We start from the raw sequence: 20,941 nt of genomic DNA on the forward strand, positions 1-20,941 counted from the left end.
TTTATTTATTTATTTGCCATATTTATATCCTGTCTTTCTCACCCCAGAGGGGACACAAGGTGGCCTTGCAACAGGCAGCAATTTGATGCCATACACACACAAAATAAACAATTACAATTAAAATCAAACAATTAAAACATGAATTATTAAATCATCAATTAAATCACACTATCCAAAACGTAATCCAGTGCCGTTCCAATTGTCAATCACATTGATTTGGGGTCACTTATTGCACTGCTCCAATTACTTGTCAAAAGCTTGGTCCCAAAGCCACGTCTTAAGTTTTTTTTCCATGGCAGACAAGATCACTCTGCTGCTTGTTGTACTGGATCACACATCGGACTTCAAGTTTCCATAGTTGGTACACGAGTTTTTGATATCCACGTTTTTGTGGTTCTGATCTATAACAGCAGTTCATGACAGTTCAGATCTGTTGCATTGAAAATTTCTGCTGCTTCTGTAGTTATTTTGCTTCTAGTTGCCCTGCAGGCCCATGCCCTGGTTGCTCAGCAGTGGGTCCTGGTTCCTGTAGCCCACATGTCAATGGGTGCCCAGGAGAAGCACTCACTGTGGTCCTTATTATCCTGGGCAACGACCGAGCCAGTATAGACTTCTTTAGAGTTTGCTTTGCCATATTTAAATAGGTTGGGTGCACTTAGTTCTACTTCTCAGTTGAGACCACTCTGGCTTGGTTGAACCTGCTGGTAGTTTACACTACTGCCAGCACAGCTCTTAACATCATAGAAACAGTTAAGCCAATGACAAGGCGGCACCTGATGGGGTATTATTATTATTATTATTATTTTATAGCAAAAAATGCATATCCTCAGCATATTTTTTTGATACCTATAAAATGTGTTCAGATGAGTTTGATACCTTTTGGAAACTATGCCTATTGTGCTGTAGTGAATAATCTGCCTCACATGCACAGCTCAATTTATGCATGCATATCTCACTGGGTGCCAGCCCCAATATGTTAACATGTCAAAACGGGGAAAACCCAGTCAACAAAACATTGTAGACTTTGGTTCTTGGCTCCAATTTTCAGAAAAACAATCTCCTTCCTGTGTTGTATAATAGGAGGGCTGACTGGCATTCCCTGAGTCACTTGAGGTATTTCATCCATTCAAAGTTCTGGGACAGCAATGCTGTGGCAGAATTACCCTGTGAAAACTTTCCCTGTGTTGAACTCCCTTCAGGGCAGGTGTGCTTCCGGTGCCAGCTCAGTGTTTGCTTACTGTCTCCCTGGCAGGGTGTGGAGATGCACGTCACAGCAAGGGAGGGGGCTCAGAAAGCCTGCCTGCCTGCCTGCCTACCTTCCTTTTAAAACGTCACATGCATGTCAATCGGTGTGCAGCTGCTTCCAAACTTCTCTGCAGTCACACACTGTCTTGGCCACAAGCTCAACATGGAAGAAGGGAGCGGCATCCTGAAAGAGGGCTTTCTTGTTAAAAAGGTATGGTACAGTCACAATTAGGGCACTGGTGGGGGTCTATCAGATGTCAAACTTCAGCTTTACAAAAATGTGTCAGACTTCCTTTGGAAGAAAAATCAGTGAGGAATGTAAGAATTAGAAAATGAATGCATTGTTCTACTTTTGGAAGGAATTAGAAATGTTAGAAATAAGAAAAATGTTGATACTGGTTGCTTTTCTAAGGTGGGAGTTCTTTCATAGTCACCCTGTGATGGGTGTATAAGCAAAAATAAGTAGAGGATTTTTTGCGAACCTTCTCCTAACATTCCTGTCACGCTCGGACCTGCAGCACCTCATGTATTGTCAGGTCTGGTCTTGCGTGGTATACTCTTCACATTAACCTTCTTGGGCGGCTTCCAGGTGGGAGATTCCTAGTGCATTTCAGCACTTTTCTGCTAAAAGCTACAAGAGGAATTGGAGTTGGCTTTCCACATTATTGGAATATTGCACTTTCTAATATATAGAATCATAGAGTTGGAAAATAGCATCCAGCACAACCCTCTATGTTTATATTTGTGTGTGGAATACTGTGCTTTTAAAATATGTGCATATGGAATACTGTATTTTTAATACGTAGGTACAATACAACAACTGCAACTGGAGTAGAGCTTGTCAAGTCCCTTTTAAAGACAATGACCAGCTGAAGCCCTCCAAATTGAGCACTGACAAGATAATATTCTGTAGAATCCTGAAGAATTCTGAGGTTTGTAGTTTAGGGAGACTGTTAAAGGCTCCTCCCTAGACTACAAACCCCAGAATTCTGCAGGAAGCAGCAACTAGAATTAAAGTGGATTAATTCTTTAGTGTGATGAAATAGTAAGATACATTAATCCTACAAGATGGGCTATTTTGATGCTCAAAAAGATATTCTCAATGCTCAAAAGATATATCTCTACGTGGGACTGCCTCTGAAGACTGCCCAGAAGCTGCAATTAGTCCAACGCTTGGCAGGCAGGCAACCTGACGGGAGCGGGGTACAGGGAGCGTACAACTCCCTTGTTGTGCCAGCTCCACTGGCTGCCAATTAGCTTCTGAGCACAATTCAAAGTGCTGATCTTAACCTACAAAACCCTAAACGGTTCCGGCCCACTTTACCTGTCCGAATGTATTCTCCCCTATGAACCATCAAGGCTGCTAAGATCTTCTGGAGAGGCCATGCTCTCGATCCCACCCCTTTCGCAGTCGTGTCTGTTGGGAACGAGAGATAGGGCCTTTTCTGTGGTGCCCCCCCCCCCCCCCCCCCAGCTGTGGAATTCTCTCCTGAATGAAATTAGATCTGCCCCCTGTTTCCTGACTTTCAGGAAGCTAGTGAAATCCTGGCTATGGAACAAGGCATTCCCAGAATGATGACTGAGACCGGTAATTGACCAAAGTTATCAACCACAATATGCAGACTGAGTTGGACATGATTTTATCTTGGTGAACTGGCTTATATGTATTTTATCCTATATGTATTTTTAATTTATTGTTGATGTATGATGTTCTAGAAGGTATTTTTAGCACTGAATCCTTGCTGTTAGCTGGCCTGAGTCCCTCTACAGAGGCAGAGAAGATTGGGACACAAAAGTTTTAAATAAATAAATAAATATTCCTTATAGCCCTTAGAATAGGTGTTATTTTGTGTTCTTGTTGATTTTTTAAAAAAAATCTGTATTTTTATTAGCACTATATTTCTTTCCTGGCTGTATCCTTGTTTAATGAAACACAGCGATCACGTTATAATACTATAGTGCTGTAGTGTAGTGGTACATAGGCTATCTTATGTGGGAGACTAACAGTTGCTGTTTTCTAATCTGCCAGGGACCAGCAGCATATTTGTCCCCATTGGTTCTGTTTCTTTCTTTCCTGAGAACTCTCTATGAATCTGCACCTGATAGCTTGAGGACTGGTATCGATATTGAATGGCACCACTATAGTGTTAATACGTGAACTGTGGTGCTCTAGTAACATTGTACACTAATGGAAAAGACTTAAAAGTTTATTTCTGAAACACTTTGGTCACCAGCATTTTAACAACATGGTTAACGGTGGTGACTGGAAACTCCTGTTATTCTAAATGAGGCTGAAAATGCTGCAGCCTGAAAATGATGGTGAAATCAGATAAACAAACATAGTGTGAATGTACCTTTTACATTCCTTTCTTGCTTTTCAAGGAGCTTTGTTGCATTTCTGAGCTAGAGTGCAATAATCTTGCTCTGCTTGCTCTACTCGGCTGCTTATCTCAATACTAATTCTTATTGTGCACAGTTTCTGATAGTCAAACTCTAGCTCCATTTATTCAAATAGACTCATTGAAGTCTAAATAACATTCAGCTCTCCTTAATCTCTTGGAGTTTTTATCAAACAGAGTCTTCAAAAAGCCCTGCAAATACCAGTTCTAATTTCCAGCCCTTTCTCTGATGCAGTTTTTCTTCTCCTTGGTCATATCTGAGGACGGCCATGCTTTGCACATTCCTTCCTAGAGATCAACCATGTTAGATTCTTGTTCATGGCTAATTAAAGAAATTTCCATGTAATCTTAAACTTGGCCACAGTTACACTTTTGCCACAGGGGAATCATATATTTCCCTGCCAGTAACTGGGTGCAACTCAACGTGTATAGATCCAGGTAGAAGGAAAGTTGCTCTATAGCTGTGAGAGATGCATGGAATGTGTTTATATAATGCATCTAGTTAACTTTTGGCTATAGTCTGTTTTTTTTATGATGAGCAGCAACTTTCCATCTGTATTTAATTGCATTACATTAACTGAGCAAACTCAATTTAACAATATGAATTTTAATTATAGGATTTGTTTTTGAAAGTTGATGGCAGCTTGTGTTCCAGTGGCCGATCTGGTCATACCAGTACTTGCAATATTTTTAAGAGGTGTTGTAAACAGAATCAATGCTGTTTTACTGACACCTGTTTTGATCATACTATGTTACAAGCTATTATTATATGGAATACTCACGGTAGTGCGGTTATTTATTTATTTTGTATCAGAAGCATTGCATAAATTAGTATAAAACTGATAAAAAATAGAAGGAGTACAAGCAGCTAAATATCTTTTGACGAAAAACGGGCATCAGCAACAGCATTGCCTGTAGCCTCCAACCAGGCTTGTAGCCAGGATTTTATTCGGGGGGTGCTGAGTTTGATTCGGGGGGGGGGGGAGCTGAGGATCTACCCTAGCATACATTTTGTATCGTTACCCCAATACCTCCATTCATATGGAATATATTGAGCATGGTGAACAGATCATGATATGAATAAATATAACAGTTTAAATAATGTACCAGATAGGCCTTGTCGAGGACCACCCTGAGAATTTGGGGGGGGGGGGGGGGGTTCGGGGTTCAAAATGGCCTTTTGCTAAAAGTCCTCCAAGCTAAGAGTACACTAAAAATAAAAAGTATACTTTACAATGCGTAAAAATAAAGTATATATAGTACCAAAAAATTAAAGCTCTTCTTTTGAAGATATTCCTAACACTACAATATTTAAAGCATTTTTATTTTACTTGGCAGGGGCATGTTGTCCACAACTGGAAAGCAAGATGGTTTGTTCTTTTACAAGACAGGCTACTCTATTATAAAGTTGTGGGAGGAAAAAAGGAGTCTTCGCCAAAGGGCAGGATTCTTCTGGATGGTTGCACTATCACCTGCCCATGTTTGGAATACGAAAACAGGCCGGTATGACCTCTTCTGTACTCATTTGTTATACACCGTTATTATTGTGTTGGTTCTAGCAAAGGAGACAAATAGACTGGAGAAAGGAGCAAAAGTGGATATAACAGTTTAGGGATCATCACGGATCTCCGTTGTATAGGGAAAAACTGAAATGAAGAAATCACCATCATCATCTTTTTCTTTTTACACATTTCTCCCGATTAGATATCCAGGTATGGAACCACAACAGATTGAAATACAACATATTACATCAGTAGAAAACACATAATACCAGTTAAAAATACATAACACAATTAAAAGAGCATATATAACTCATTCATACTAAAAGCGACCAATTCATACTTTTAACATTTATAATTTAAAAATCATTTGGATAGGCTCACAGAAGAATAGATTTTTGTTGTTTTTAAACTCAGCCAGTGACCTAACTGGTGAATCTCTTCTGGCAACTAATTCTACAACCTGGGGGTGGATGAAAAGAAAGTCCTCTGTGTTACTGTTGCCAGACTAGTCTTGGCCAACTGAAGTAAATGTCCATCAGAGGACTTGTTGGCATGGATTATAAGGGAAAAGGTTATTCTATTTGTATCCTGGACCAAATCATGAAGGGCTTTAATAATGGATTGTTATTTTTTAATGATACAGTTACAGGATATAGTCCCATGGGCTGGGGAAAGTGTTTAGAAGAGTGGGACTAAGAAGAGTGGGAGAGTCTTACTCAAGCAAGCCAAGACTTCAGGAATGGCCAGCCATCCCACGTCCTTTCCCCGTCTTCTTCCCACTTTTTTCTGCTTCCTCCCTCTTTCTTCAGTTAGGAGTCAGGTAATAGCCAACTCCTGAAAACAGAGTCTTTTCACCATTTTTGCACGCTGACAAGGCAAATTCCCATGGGTGGCCATCAGAAGTGGCCATTCATCATGGGATGGCTTCTGTGGGACTCCGTTTTGCCAGCATGCAGAAACAGAGAGAAAAAGAGGGGACGCTTGCATGGGATAAGTTAACAACAACAACAACAACAACAACAACAACAACAACAACAACAATAATATCCCACTTTCACTGGGGTTAGGGACACAAGACTCATATAAAAGTGAAAAGCAGCAAATTTAATATTGCTATTTTTTCCTGTAAGAACATGTCTTTAAGGATTTCTAGGTCCTCCAGCACAACACTATAGTCAACATCTGCTGAAAGCAGACTATAGAATCACACTGGAGGACCTAGGATTTTTTAGGGATAGCATTTAATCAAATCCGCTAATAATCAAATCAGTAAAAGTCAAATCCACAAATGTGGAAGCCACCTGTATATGATAAAAATAAACACAGTCAAATGCAATAACCCAAAACAATTGCAACAATTTGTAAATGGCTTAAATGAAAAGTTGTCTACACAATAGCTGTATTAGACATATACCAATAACAGCTTGGGGGATTAAAGGGGGGGCTGCTTGTAACACGAAAAAGACAACTGTGTGCACTAGACGTTATTTTCTGGTGAGCAAATGCCACTGCCCTCAACCCCATGATAACATAATTGAAAATCCCTTAACCCTCAACTCATTATTTGCTATGGAGCCCCCGGTGGCACAATGGGCTAAACTGGGTTGAATCCAGGGAGAGCAGGTTGAGCTCCCTCTGTAAGCTCCAGCTCCCTATGCGGGGACATGAGAGAAGCCTTCCACAAGGATGGTAAAACATCAAACATCCGGGCATCCCCTGGGCAACATCCTTGCAGATGGCCACTCTCACACCAGAAGTGACTTGCAGTTTCTCAAGTTGCTCCTGATATATATACTACATTTCTGATGCCAGGCTACATCAGAGAATACCATAAAGGCAGAATGATGTGGAAGTAGACTGAGTAATGTCAAGAATATCTGAGTAATGTCAAGAAATATTCATTTCTGGTAGCATGCATACATTTTATTGTTTTTCTGCTGGCCTTTCACAGTTGGTCATAAAACTGAGGACCAAAACCAACACAGAATATTTCCTTGACTCTTGCTCCCGAGAAGAACGAGACTCTTGGGCTCTGGATATAACTGGAGCCATTCATGCTGGCAATCCAGTGCAAGTCCAGCAACTTCACCTCCAGAAAAATTCCTTCAAATTGCCTTCAAATATCAGTCTGAAGTAAGTGTTACAAGATTCGGCAAATCTGCTTGCCAGTGTTGTGCATGTGTGGTGATTGGACATACCCTTACTTTTTTATCTCTGTCATTCCACCAAACTAGGAGTCAATGTGTCAAATAAACCGCACTGAAAAATAATTTTTAAACTGTGTTACAAGTACCATTGATCAACTCACTTGGCTTCTGCACAAGTGTCATTTACAGGTTCCTCATGTTTCTTTTCCCATTTGGGGCAATCCTTGAGCCACTTAAGGCAACAACAATATGGTATCACCCTTTACTGGCATAGGATGCCTCTCAGGCTCTTATGCTTAACAGCTTACCAATACATATGAGGTGATGCAAGGTTTGCGCTCCTGCCTTTGGCAGTATTTTCCAAAATGCAAAGTGTAATACATATAACAAAACTCATACATGCAAACTAGCCCTATGAATATGCCTTATATTCCCACAGCACCCTCTGCAGTTATTCATTTTTAAAGAACTAAAGGGTCAATTGTAAACGAAGGGCTAGGAACCAAAGACTGAATCTACCTCTGATTCATGCACTGAAGTTTCCTACCCCTCATTTACACTGGTGCCTCAAATCCCATTCTCTCTTAGTTTCACATATATACACACATAGCTCCTGAATATCAGGGGACTCTTGGGAATGGGATGCATCGTGGCACGGGTACTTTGGCTGTGATGGAATGGACTGGCAAAAATTATATTTTTACCTTGTATTTATTAGAATTGCTTCTCATTTCTGCCTGGGATATTTTACATGCTTCATTTGTTTTTCTGAAAGGAGAAAGGAGAATCTTGGTAAATTGACAAAACCACTCACTCCATTTCATTTTTCTTTCCCCCACAGTCAAATTATAGACAAAATGCATGACAACAGCAATGGAATTAAGTTGACACCTAACACAAGACAAGGCAGCATATACAAAGAAAGCTTTACAGGTAAAAAAAACCCCAGTATATACTTGTATTATATCTTGGATCAGTATTCTCCAATACAAAATATGGGTGGGCATGGATATATCTTCAGAACCTATTTTTCATGTTTGAAATGGTATGAGAAATATTAGCATGGCTTCCAGAGTTTGAGTGGTCTAATGCTTAGATGTATTGTGACTAGGATTAGGAAATCCAGCTTCTGTTCCCTTGTGTGTCCAGAAGTTCATTTGATGTCAATGCTGGACCAGGAACCAGAAATTAAAAACAAGCCAAGTAGGTTCTTGACCAAAGAATGTCAGAAGAAGCAAAGGAAAAACCAAGAGACAGGTTTGAGAAATAATCCAAAACTCTGGACCAAAGATACAGGAATGCACCAGAGCTCTGGAAGATGTTGCTGCTTGAATGAGACTTGGCTGCCAAAGGAAGTCAATACAATAGAATACTAATAATAATAATAATACAATATAATACTAATAATAATACAATATTATAATTATATATTTTATATTACATGTAATATTACTAATATTATTACAATATAATGGTATTGTACGATATAGTAGTATATACTACCGATATTGTGCTATGCTAATAATATAATATATTGTATGTATGTATATCTTGTAAGCCACTCTGAGTCCTCTTTGCGGTGAGAAGTGCGGCATATAAATGCCACAAATAAATAAATAAATAAATAAATAAATAAGTCCATGACCAGGAGCAGATTGTGACACTGGCTGCAAACATCAAAAATCAGAGTAAAGTCAAAGATGAACACAAAACCAACCACTGTTCCAAAAGCCTGATATGTTGGAAGGAATGCAAAAAGACACTAACTGCACCTAAAATGAAATAGAAGCCTCATGAGTCGTCCTCGGGCTGAGAACAGCGGTATATAAGCAAAGTAAATAAATAAATAAAAGTAAATAAATTACACTCTTCAAGTAGCTAAAGAGCCACAAATTCTGTAGTGTGAATGGGCCCCTTATTCTACATCTTCTTTTCTGAATATCCTTACTACTGAGGTAATTCTTTTGGAAAGGTCTTAATGAAAGGGGAAGTAACAGATGAATCTGCTACCATGCCTGTTTTAATAGTAGTATGCTATCTGCATATTTTCACTTACTTTAAAAGCTATCTTTTTTATTTTCAGGTTCTAAGTTGGTGGACTGGCTGATATCCAGTAGTTTTGCAGCCTCCCGGCTAGAGGCAGTCACACTGGCCTCTATGCTGATAGAAGAAAATTTCATCAAGCCTGTGGGAGCTCAGAGTGTTGAAGCCATGAGGAATGGGGATTTGGCTGAGCAATTTTTAGATGACTCTACTGCACTCTACCTATTTGTAAGTGATATGGTTTTTGAAAGTTATGTCTGCTTTCTTCCAGTAGCAATCTATTGTGAGAGCAGCACTGTATACACATTGGGAGTCCAAAGGAGGGAAAAATCAGACAATTGATAAACTGCTTGAAAAATAGACAAGGGAAAGTAACTTGAACTTTCTAACACTTTCAAGGCTTGTATCTGAGACTGATACAGTAGCTGGACTTTGGACTGGGCATGGACAAACACTGGATAGGTTTTGGCTTAGATGTAGATGCAACATGGAAACATATAATAATTAGACTCAGTTTGTTTCAGCCGCTGTCAGTGTTTCTAAAGTCTAGTTCCAGATCTGAAGACTCCAAGACCAGCACCAAAACGACTTCCAATGGTTCACCTAGATCAGTGGTTCTCAACATGTGGGTCCCCGGATGTTTTGGCTTTCAACTCCCAGAAATCCCAACAGCTAGTAAACTGGCTGGGATTTCTGGGAGTTATAGGCCAAAACACCTGGTGACCCACATGTTGAAAACCACTGTTCTAGATAGTGATTCCCAACTTTTGGTTCTTCTAGTTGTTTTGCACTTCAGCTCCCAGAAATCCAAGTCATCTTACCAGTTGTTAAGAATTGTGGGAGCTGAAGCCCAAAACACCTGGAGGACCAAAGGTTGAGAACCACTGATCTAGATCAATGGAGCTTTCTGGCTGGCTCACCTGTTGGCATTGGTTGTACTGGTTCTGCAACCTGCAGCAGGTGTCTGTGGGGTGTACTATTCAAACTTACTGAGTGGGGAACTTCCATAACAAGTTGGGAACAAAGTTGGGGCTGATCATGTGTGCAGAAAGGAGTTGTCTCAGTGTGAGTAGCCAGGCATGGCGACAGATGGAATGGGAGCAACTGTGGTCAGCCAATGATATCAAACCATGGGGATTTGATTTTATTGGTTGCCGGGGAGGACCACCTGAGTCAAAATATATCCAGCTCTTTCTGGATGCTCTGCTAGGCATCTGTTTTTTTTCATCAGCCTGTTCATGCAATTGCGTTGTCCCTAAGAGTGATGCAGTATGTGTCATTAAATGCTAGATTGCTCACAGGTCTGTCTTTTGGGTAAAGTGGACATTTCTTGGATTATGCCAGTGAATCCTGTGAATTACAGTGGCTCCAGTATCTCTTTGTGAATGCTAGATGCTGAAGCCAACTATGCAATTTGTCATGTTGTCCTTGGTAATGTTCTGTAGATAAATCAGAGATCGAAGAATTGTAACAGACTACAAGGGTCATCCAGTGTAACCCCCTGCCATTCAGAAATAAAAATGGAAGTGTTTCAAAACTGTGTACAGTAGAGTCTTGCTTATCCAACCTTCAGTCATCCAACATTCTGTATTATCCAATGCAGACTGCCTTCTGCTTGGATCCACAGCTGTTTCAATGCATTGCTATGTTTTGGTGCTAAATTCGTAAATATAGTGATTACTACATAACATTATCATGTATTGAACTAACTTTTCTGTCGATTTGTTGTAAAACATGATGTTTTGGTGCTTCATTTGTAAAATCAAAACGTAATTTGACGTTTAATAGGCTTTTCCTTAATCCCGCCTTATTATCCAACATTTTCGCTTATCCAACGGTCTACTGGCCCGTTTATGTTGGATAAGCAAGACTCTACTGTAATGAATGTTCTATGTTAACAGATGAAATAACACTTTGTTAGTAAGTATTGATTCTTCCACTGCCATTTTAAATTTCTTCAGATTTTTCTGTTTGACTTTCTTTTCAAATTGCAGGCTGAAAGCTATAAGAAGAAAATAATCTCCAAAGAAGAGATTCACCTCAACATTCTTGAACTGAGCGGTACAATCGTAAAACAAGGCTTTTTAATAAAACAGGTGACCACTTATTCTGGATTCTTGTGGCAAGGTGGTAATGGGAAGAGTGGTGGATGCTGTATTACATGTATTACAAATTCTTTCTGGTTTAATACATGTGAAATGGAAATATCACATCCTACGAATACTGTTGCATTATTGTGAAAGAGATGGGCAAGACTTTTAGGAAAGCAGCGGGATTGTAGGCCTATTACTTATTTGGAATGAAAATTTATTACTACTACCTGAAATCATTGTTTCAGATGGAAGAAAATTTGCACTCTCATTGTTTATTTTCCATGAGCAGGGAGTGCATGAGAGGGAGAAGAATTTGAAAACAGCCTTCCACTTGAAGTCTGATATGGTGATTTACAAAGAGGGGGATCACATGGTATTAATGAACGCACAATCTGATTTTTGGAGTGATGAAAGGAACACTCTCCAATCATCCACAACAGTGCTTCTCTCTGGCACAGCAGTGCCTATACTTAGAGTGGGTAAAGTGTGGTCATCCAAGTGTTGTCAGAGTGTAGCTCCCAATGTACATGGCAAGTGACAATACTGTCTAAGGATGATGGGATTGCAGTCTAACAACTTTTCTAGGTTGCTGTGAGTTTTCCAGACTGTATGGCTATGTTCCAGAAGCATTTTCTGGAAGATATCTGGTAGATACTCAGATGGGCAGTTCCTCCTAGTCCTATCACTCACAAGGCATTGTGCAGCCATTTCATCTTTTCCTCTTAAGGACACTTTATATTTATATGGCAAAAAAAAGACATAACAATATAGGAGTAACAAACACCAAAGTACATCATTATTACATCAAACAAAGAGACATAGAAGTTATTGTGCTAACTTGCAAAGGTCACTGGCTTCTTCACCAGACAAATACCCCTTTGTTTCATTAATTTCTCTCAAGTTGGGTTCTATGAATGAGAGACCTCTTAGACAACCTATGATTAACAATCCTGCTAAGGGATTGCAAACTCAGGGAAGCTTGGTCGAGTCTATCCATCTGTCATGAAATCTTTCTCTTTTCATATTGCCTACTACCTTATCAAGCATTATTGTCTTTTCTAATGTATCATGTTCTCTTATCATATGCCCAAATTATGATAGCGTGAGTTTAGGGAGAATTCAGGGATATTCACATTAGAGAAGGACATTGAGGATTCCATACAATGTAGTTGCCATTGCAGTTAAAGTGGAACCAGCATCATCATCACTGTGTAGTGTAAAAGTCTTAAAACTTGTAAAAAAGCATGCAGAGGAAGGTAAGAAAAGATCTTAACTATAAAGGAATCTAATGGAAAATTCCACATCTGAAGCAAGGCAGTCACAAAACAAAAGCCTACAATCTTCTCTTCCAAGAAACCAACAGCAAACAAAATTAAAGGGTTTCAGGACAGAGCAGTGTGAGAAAAGGAAGATGACATGTATTCCATCCTTTCAACTTTTAGGGTCACAAAAGAAAAAACTGGAAGGTGAGACGTTTTGTCCTGAGGGCTGATCCAGCTTTCCTACACTATTATGATCCTACAAAGGTAAGTTGATGGATTCCCAATTCCCTAGGAGTGTGTGTAGATGCGGTGTGTTAAATTCTGCCTTATGCCTGATTCCTCTGCCCCAATTCCAATGATTCAGAAAGGTGTGCTCTCATTGTTTCATATGTTCTCAGAAAATGTGTCATTGAGGCTCCATCTACATTGTCATATAATCCAGTCTGAACTGTGTTATAATGGTCAATGTAGACTCATATAATGTAGATTGAACTACATTGAACTGTACTGCCATATAATCCAATTTAAGGCAGTTAATATGCATTCTGAAACTGGTTTATATGGCAGTATAGATAAGGCCAATGATAAATGGAAGAATCTAGACAGCAGGGAAAAATATGTTTCAGGAGCAGTAATGTCTCTTGCACTGATCTAAAACATGGAGAATATCTGGTATCCACTGTTTCCACTTGGAGAAGAATGAAGAATCTTTTGCTCAAATTATAATGGAAGATTATGCTTATTAAAGGCGGGAAATTATTTGATTAGACCCCGAGACTGCAGTTAAAAGGATCTCTGTCTGAAATTCTGAAGAGTCATTGCATTTAGCTAATGCTAAAAAAGCAAGGGTTTCAGAATATGTGGCCAATATTTTTTAGGCAGCCATTAAAGGTGCAGAAGCCACTTTCTCGGTTACATTTTTCAAAGTGTATCCTATCCACCAAGCACAAAATTGATATAGGGCTTGTTATTATGTCCCTTTAGCTTGATGTTCAGCACTATTATTAACCCACTTTGTGATGGATGGATATATTGTCTCCTTACATGAATAATATTTAGCATTGAAGGTGAGACCAGCACTTTTGCGAAAACTGCAGACATATACTTAAAAAGAAACAGGACATGACGTGTTTCAGATACTGCTGATGTTGCTACCTACTGCATATAATTTCTTCTGTGCTGATGTAAAATGTGGTAGCAGAAATACATAATTAATCTTGTTGCATCCCCCCACCCCTCTCACATAGGAGGATAACAGACCTGCTGGTGGATTTTCTCTCCGTGGCTGCCTTGTCTCAGCATTAGAAGATAATGGAGTCCCAACAGGCAAGTTATTGACATTCCAGATTAGCTCTTGGTGTTAAGGTGCTTTATATGTATTATGGGTAGTGTGCTCAAGAGAATTACCCTGAGACCCAGCTCCCCAAGCGGGGACATGAGAGAAGCCTCCCAAAAGGATGGTAAAACATCAAACATCCAGGCGTCCCCTGGGCAACATCCTTGGAGACGGCCAATTCTCTCACATCATAAGTGACTTTCAGTTTCTCAAGTTGTTCCCTACATGAAAAAAACAAACCCAGCTGTTATAATTTTAGTTTTTGCAAATTATGAAGAAATAAGAAATGGAAAGATGAAATTTGTAAGCATTGAATTTGTTCTAATTTTATTTATTTATTATTTATGTGTGGTATTTATATCCCACCCTTCTCACCCCGCAGGGGACTGAGAGTGGATTATGGCAAACATTCAATGCCATAGGCACACAACATATATAGACATACAGAGGCTATTTAACATTCCAGCTTCATGAGGGTATTCTGGTCACCAGGGGAGCTGTTGCTTCACCACCCATTTGTGACACTGATGGAGTACTTCCTCATTCTTTCCACACTTGCTGGAGATCTTATGTCATCACAAATTAGTTAAATTAGCCTCCCCACATAAGCGGCACCTAAATTTCCTACTTGACAGATGCAACTGTCTTTCGGGCTGCAAAGGTCAACAGCAAGCTACATAAATGGTCAGAAGTTCACTCTGACCCGAGCTGACTTTGAATTCATGACCTTTCAGTCAGTAGTGATCTTAATGCAGCTGACTCCCAGCCAGTTGCGCCACAGTCCCAGTGCAATTTTAGCTCATTTGTGTCACATGCTACTTTATATATAGCTTTCTATTTTATACAGTGCAAGCAATATTATATGCTATCATCTTCCAAGTACTCTGCCTCAAAGGTAAGGGAGCCAGCTTTTCACAGGTCCTCTATAATGTGCATACTGATCAAGGTAGTTTGGGAAAGGACAACCATTAAAAATGGAAATGGCTGTGACATACTCCATAATAAACAACTATCTCAAGAAGTTCATAAGTTAAGTAGACAATCAAATGAAGGAGATAAGTGCTGCTTATTTGTGCAAGCCAACCATTCACATATCTTTCACACTACACTGGTGTAGCAGTTTAATTGCCATGGCAACATCCTATGGAATCCTGTGGTTTGTAGTTGGGTGAGACACAAGAGCAAGCCAATGGCAAACTTCTCTGAACAAATCTTGCAGAGAAAGCTCTATGAGAGGCTCTCCTTTGAGTCTCTATAACTCAGAAATGAATGGAAGGTATACAACGGCAGGGCCCTGGAAGTCTCTTGCGGAGAGCTCTAATGGCCCTTCCATAAAATGCAACTTCCAGGATACCATAGGCTATTGCCATGACAATTAAAGCCAAATCATTATGTCATGTGAAAAGCTTAAGACAGCATCCAAGCCCACATATTGCAGTGAGTCATATGGTAACTTTGACAAGATCAACCGCCCTTATCTTTGTCTTATCATATTCAAATATTGTACTTTCCCTGGAGAGATTGTAGCTATTGCAGCAACCTTATTCTCATTGCGGCTTATTAATCTGTTGTCTTTCTACCCCACCTCTTCCCACTACCCTGCAGGAGTGAAAGGAAATGTGCAAGGCAACCTCTTCAAAATCATCACAAAGAATGACGTTCACTACTACATTCAAGCTAGTTGCAAGGCTGAAAGGTCTCAATGGATTGAGGCTATCAAACAGGTCACATAAGAAATGTCCAAATGTCTACATATTGGAAAATAGAAAAACTCCAGGCATAACTTGTTGCTGTCTGAGTATACAGAAGCTAAGTTTGAGATCCACTATTGACTTATTTATTCAAGCAAGAAGTATCCATCTGACAAAGATTTTTTATCCATGAAACAGAAAAGGGAGTTACAATATATTAGGTGTGTCTCAAGATTTGTAAATTTTGGTAACTCATGCCTATTTTTGCCAGTTTCTATATGTGGTTCACAAGATCACTTTTATTTATCATGTCAGGCAACCAAACAGTTGTATTACATTTTTTGACAAAACAAACAAACAAACAAACAAAAGACACATCTGTTGGTTGTTTTGCTTGCTTGTTTGCATGCTGCAAGTTGCTTCTGGTTGCTTCTGTATTGAGAGAATCAGCCGTCTACGAAGACGTTGCCTAGGGGACGCCCGGATGTCTTGCAATCCTGTGAGAAGGCTTCTCTCATATCCCTGCATAGTGATTTTAGGTACCACTCTGGTACCAAGATAAATCCAGCAGGTATCTTCACCTGTATAAAATCTAAGTGGCTGATATATGCAGGCTGTAATACATTTAATCAAGAATTATGACATCAGATTTGGGCTATTAGTTCTACCCTACCTGGATTCATTTAAACTAAAGATATGGAGAACCAATTGTAGAGGATCCAATTGGTCCTCCATATCCACAATTTCAACCCACCATAGATTTAACCAATTATGGTTCCAAAATATTTGGAGAGAAAAATTACAAACAGAGAACCTTGATATTGTGATTGTGCTGAACACTCTGCTGATGTGTAGGCATACCTTGCTGAGCCTTCTGCCATTTCACAGATCTTCAGGTATTCTTTGGCACTTGTTTAAGGACTTTGCCGTTTTATATAAAGCATGCCATTTTACTATGGATTTTGGAATCAGTGAGAAGTCCTGGAGTCCTGTCACAGTGGATACTCAGTGGATACTGAGAATGCACTGTATACAGTTTCTGTTTTATTTTTAATATACTGTATATACGTTTGTGAACATTCAGTTGCTTGTTTTATTATCTTTTCTGGTGTTAAAATATTGTATAAATTTTGTTTTTTAAACTTACATGGAGGGCATTCTTTTGAACTATTGTACATAAAGCTAGCTAGTACATTTGCTCTGGTAGCCTCATCTTGCAAGCTTTCAGCTTTCAGATTCTTCAGCCTTGAAGCATGGGATTTTACCCATGCACAATAAACAAAACAGAAGGGTGCCGTGTGACCACACTCTTGTTCTTGGTCTAAACCAGGGGCCCACAAACTTTTAAAGCAGAGGGCCAGGTCACAGTCCCTCAAACTGTTGGAGGGCCGGATTATAATTTGAAAAATAAAACATGAATTCCTGTGCACGCTGCACATATCTTATTTGTAGTGTAATAAACACTTAAAAACAATACAATAATTAAAATGAGGAACAACGTTAACAAATATAAACTTATTAGTATTTCAGTGGGAAATGTGGGCCTGCTTTTGACTGATGAGATAGGATTGTTGTTGTTGTTGTGTGCTTTCAAGTCGTATCAGACTTAGGTTGACCCTGAGCGAGGGCCGGGTAAATGACCTTGGAGGGCTGCATCTGGCCCCCGGGCCTTAGTTTGAGGACCCCTGGTCTAAACCAACCCAATCTTCAAATTCTATGCCATCTAGAAGAGAAAGATGGGTCTGTTTCATAGGAATTGTTTTGAGGAGGTGAAACCATAGCTTGAGCTTTTTAACCTGTTGTGACCAGCAATGGGAAGACAATTTTGTAAGGCATAACAAGAGGATATGTGTGTGTGACATTAGACAGTGAGCAAGAGTCTCTTGAATCCAAATAGACTCACAACCTTTCAAAACAGATTGTGGGAAAAGGCAGAGCTGCAATAGGAAAAGGAAAGACATCCCATCAACAGATGGACACCATTGGCTTCTTCCCAATCTGTGTAGTTTTGAAGTGTGAACTACAAATTAGATGTCTAACATATAATTTTTAAAAGGTATTATCTATTTTTAATGGGAGTAGGCCAGCAAAAATAATGTGTTGTAGCTATATTTCAAAGGAAGGAACTGGGGGGAAACCCCTCTTAAATATTCCTTGCCTAAGAAAACTCTCTGAAATGTGTTGAGTTACTATAAGTTGACAGTCAGCTTTAAAGGCATAAACACATATTGTGAAGCAGTAAGAAGTTCTGTGTATTGCTAGACGGTGATATTTCATTACAGAATTTTCAAAAACAGAGTGAAGTACAGTGTATCTTAATGTTCTCTTTTTTATTACAGTACTATGATTCATTTTTGTATTTTTCTATGTTTCTATTTTTACTCTTTGTGCCATTGTCATAAACTCATATAAATCTATTGCTTAAAACAAAGTTGTTGTTGTTGTTGTCTAAATTGCAAAGAACCAGAAATGGTATGTATTAAAATCTTAATTTCAAAAGCACAGATACATGCTGACACGCTTTTAAAAACGGCCTGCGATTGAATAAACACAGGATGACGTTTTTAGAGGAATTCCTGAACAATTACATTGTACATGGATGATATATTTCAACAAAACCAAATAAGTACTTTTCACAACGATTTCATAATCATAACGTATCACTAATTGGTTTACACTGTTCTTGGTTGGCTTAAACCAGTGGTTCCCAAACTTTTTTTGACCAGGGACCACTCTCCAACATTAGTGCCAAAAGCATTACAAATCAATTTTTTGTCAACTTTAGATTCAGTTTGGTTATTTTGGGTGCTGATTCAGAAAATTGCATTAGATAGACCACATCAGCTCTAGTTTCTGATACAGAACATATGCCATCCAGTAGTTGCCATCTGCTCGCCCACAGAAAATCATATTTAACAAGCCTCGACACTATAAGAGGGTTTTGTGAGTCGCTCTCATTGCAACAATGCAGTAATAGTGAGGCTACAGAGCATATTTTAGTTCTTGCAGACCACTGGTGGTCCATGGACAACAGGTTGGGAACCACTGGTTTAAACAGATATGGTTACTAATTCAAAAGTATGAATTGGACTTAAATGTGGTTAACTCAGGCATGGGCAAACTTGGACCTTCCAGGTGTTTTGGACTTTAACTCCCACAATTCCTAACAGCCTCAGGCCCCTTCCTTTTCCCCCTTAGCGGCTTAAGCTGAAGTTTGCCCATACCTAGGCTAACTACTAGAGCTAAGACATGAAAATGAGACTTGTGTATTTTAATTTTTTAAATATTTTTGAAAATATTAAAATAATTTCAAAGCTGCTCTGAAGTAGTGACAGGTGTGTGATATACAGTGTAATGTCACGAACATTTGCTCATAAATATATCTCACTATATTTAGTATGACTTATTTGCAGCTAAGTCTGTATGAATATAGGACTTCACCCTTACATAGTATATTGAAGCCTGAATACTCTTGGTAGTCACAATTACAATAAATCAACCAAATCAATTGTTAAATGGTACATCAACACTTGTATATCTACCACTGATTTGGTGGGTCTACACTTTTTGGAGGTAACTATCCAAAAACACAAATTTGGCGTAAATGGCAAATTATTGCATATTCAAGTACATGGAGCGATGCAATATAAGGCTGATCTTAGTAAAATGTGCATCCTCTTTCATACTTTATGACTGCTTTACCTTGGTCTCATTGGAGACAATACAAATTTTCATATAATACGCAAAGCCATTTATTCAGGAGAATATTCAGTCATGTCCACAACAACATCACAGAGAACATAAAATAACTCTGTTGACTAGATTAGAGAAGACATTTATTCCTATGATTTTGGCTTTGGTAGGAGATCTGACTGATTCTATTTCCTGGCTCCTTTCCTCTAAAGGGAGCACATTCAGTGACAAATCGATATGAAATATTACACTCCATTACAATCCTTTTCAAAAGAAATCTGTAAAAGGGGGAACACTACTTGGGTGACAGGGATCTTAAGGAAGTGCTCCTAGGATAGATATGCCATCCCTTAGAATAAAATGGAGAGTTCATTACTACATGGATAGATCTTTGGAGACTTTGAATCAGATATATTGGTAAAAAAAGGATGCTGGCTGAGATCCTGAGGTTACACATACAAAGTGTAATTCTCTGCATGTACAGTTCAAAGCTGGGGTGAAAATTGCTGGAAGAAACATTAACAACCTCAGATATGCAGATGACACCACTCTGATGGCCGAAAGCGAGGAGGAGCTGAGGAGCCTTCTAATCAAGGTGAAAGAAGAAAGCGCAAAAGCCGGGTTGCAGCTAAACGTCAAAAAAACCAAGATTATGGCAACAAGAATGATTGACAACTGGAAAATAGAGGGAGAAACCGTGGAGGCCGTGACAGACTTTGTATTTCTAGGTGCAAAGATTACTGCAGATGCAGACTGTAGCCAGGAAATCAGAAGACGCTTACTTTTTGGGAGGAGAGCAATGTCCAGTCTCGATAAAATAGTAAAGAGTAGAGACATCAGACTGGCAACAAAGATCCGCCTAGTCAAAGCCATGGTATTCCCTGTAGTCACCTACGGATGTGAGAGCTGGACCTTAGGGAAGGCTGAGCGAAGGAAGATAGATGCTTTTGAGCTGTGGTGCTGGAGGAAAGTTCTGAGAGTGCCTTGGACTGCGAGAAGATCCAACCAGTTCATCCTCCAGGAAATAAAGCCCGACTGCTCACTGGAGGGAAAGATACTAGAGACAAAGTTGAAGTACTTTGGTCAGATCATGAGGAGACAGGAAAGCCTAGAGAAGACAATTATGCTGGGGAAAGTGGAAGGCAAAAGGAAGAGGGGCCGACCAAGGGCAAGATGGATGGATGGCATCCTTGAAGTGACTGGACTGACCTTGAGGGAGCTGGGGGTGGTGACGGCTGACAGGGAGCTCTGGCGTGGGCTGGTCCATGAGGTCACGAAGAGTCGGAGACGACTGAACGAATGAACAACAACACAGTTCTAGGGGACCCCCCCCCCCCACACACACACACCTCAGCATCTATCAAGCCCCATGGAGAAGCTGCTATAGGAATTTTGATAGCTGACAGAAATATCATCAATGGATTCCGGTTTCTATTTCTTATCACAAAATACAGTAGTATGGTTGATGCTACAACTTAGCAAAGTATAGTAGGAATTCTTATGAACCGAGTGAATTAAAAACTTTCATGT

At 39.5% G+C, this 20,941-nt stretch overlaps 1 protein-coding gene across 1 annotated transcript; it reads left to right on the forward strand.

Annotated features, from left to right (window-relative positions):
• Positions 1-1,276: 1,276 nt before the first annotated feature.
• On the forward strand, positions 1,277-18,140 carry PLEK2 (pleckstrin 2). The gene is made up of 9 exons (XM_060762547.2): positions 1,277-1,456; positions 4,983-5,147; positions 7,098-7,279; positions 8,135-8,226; positions 9,377-9,564; positions 11,331-11,432; positions 12,872-12,955; positions 13,939-14,017; positions 15,633-18,140. Exons 1-9 carry the CDS (start codon positions 1,340-1,342, stop codon positions 15,758-15,760), a joined length of 1,137 nt encoding a protein of 378 aa, XP_060618530.2. The 5' UTR covers positions 1,277-1,339; the 3' UTR covers positions 15,761-18,140.
• Positions 18,141-20,941: the final 2,801 nt, after the last annotated feature.

This window comes from Anolis sagrei, chromosome 1 (assembly GCF_037176765.1).
Source record: "Anolis sagrei isolate rAnoSag1 chromosome 1, rAnoSag1.mat, whole genome shotgun sequence".
Lineage (NCBI taxonomy): Eukaryota > Metazoa > Chordata > Lepidosauria > Squamata > Dactyloidae > Anolis > Anolis sagrei.

Coding starts and splice junctions, on each gene's coding strand:
- PLEK2 (XM_060762547.2), top strand. CDS start 1,340: ATGTCAATCGGTGTGCAGCTGCTTCCAAACTTCTCTGCAGTCACACAC. Junction 8,227..9,376: donor ATACAAAGAAAGCTTTACAG/GTAAAAAAAACC, acceptor TTTTATTTTCAG/GTTCTAAGTTGGTGGACTGG. Junction 11,433..12,871: donor AAGGCTTTTTAATAAAACAG/GTGACCACTTAT, acceptor TTCAACTTTTAG/GGTCACAAAAGAAAAAACTG.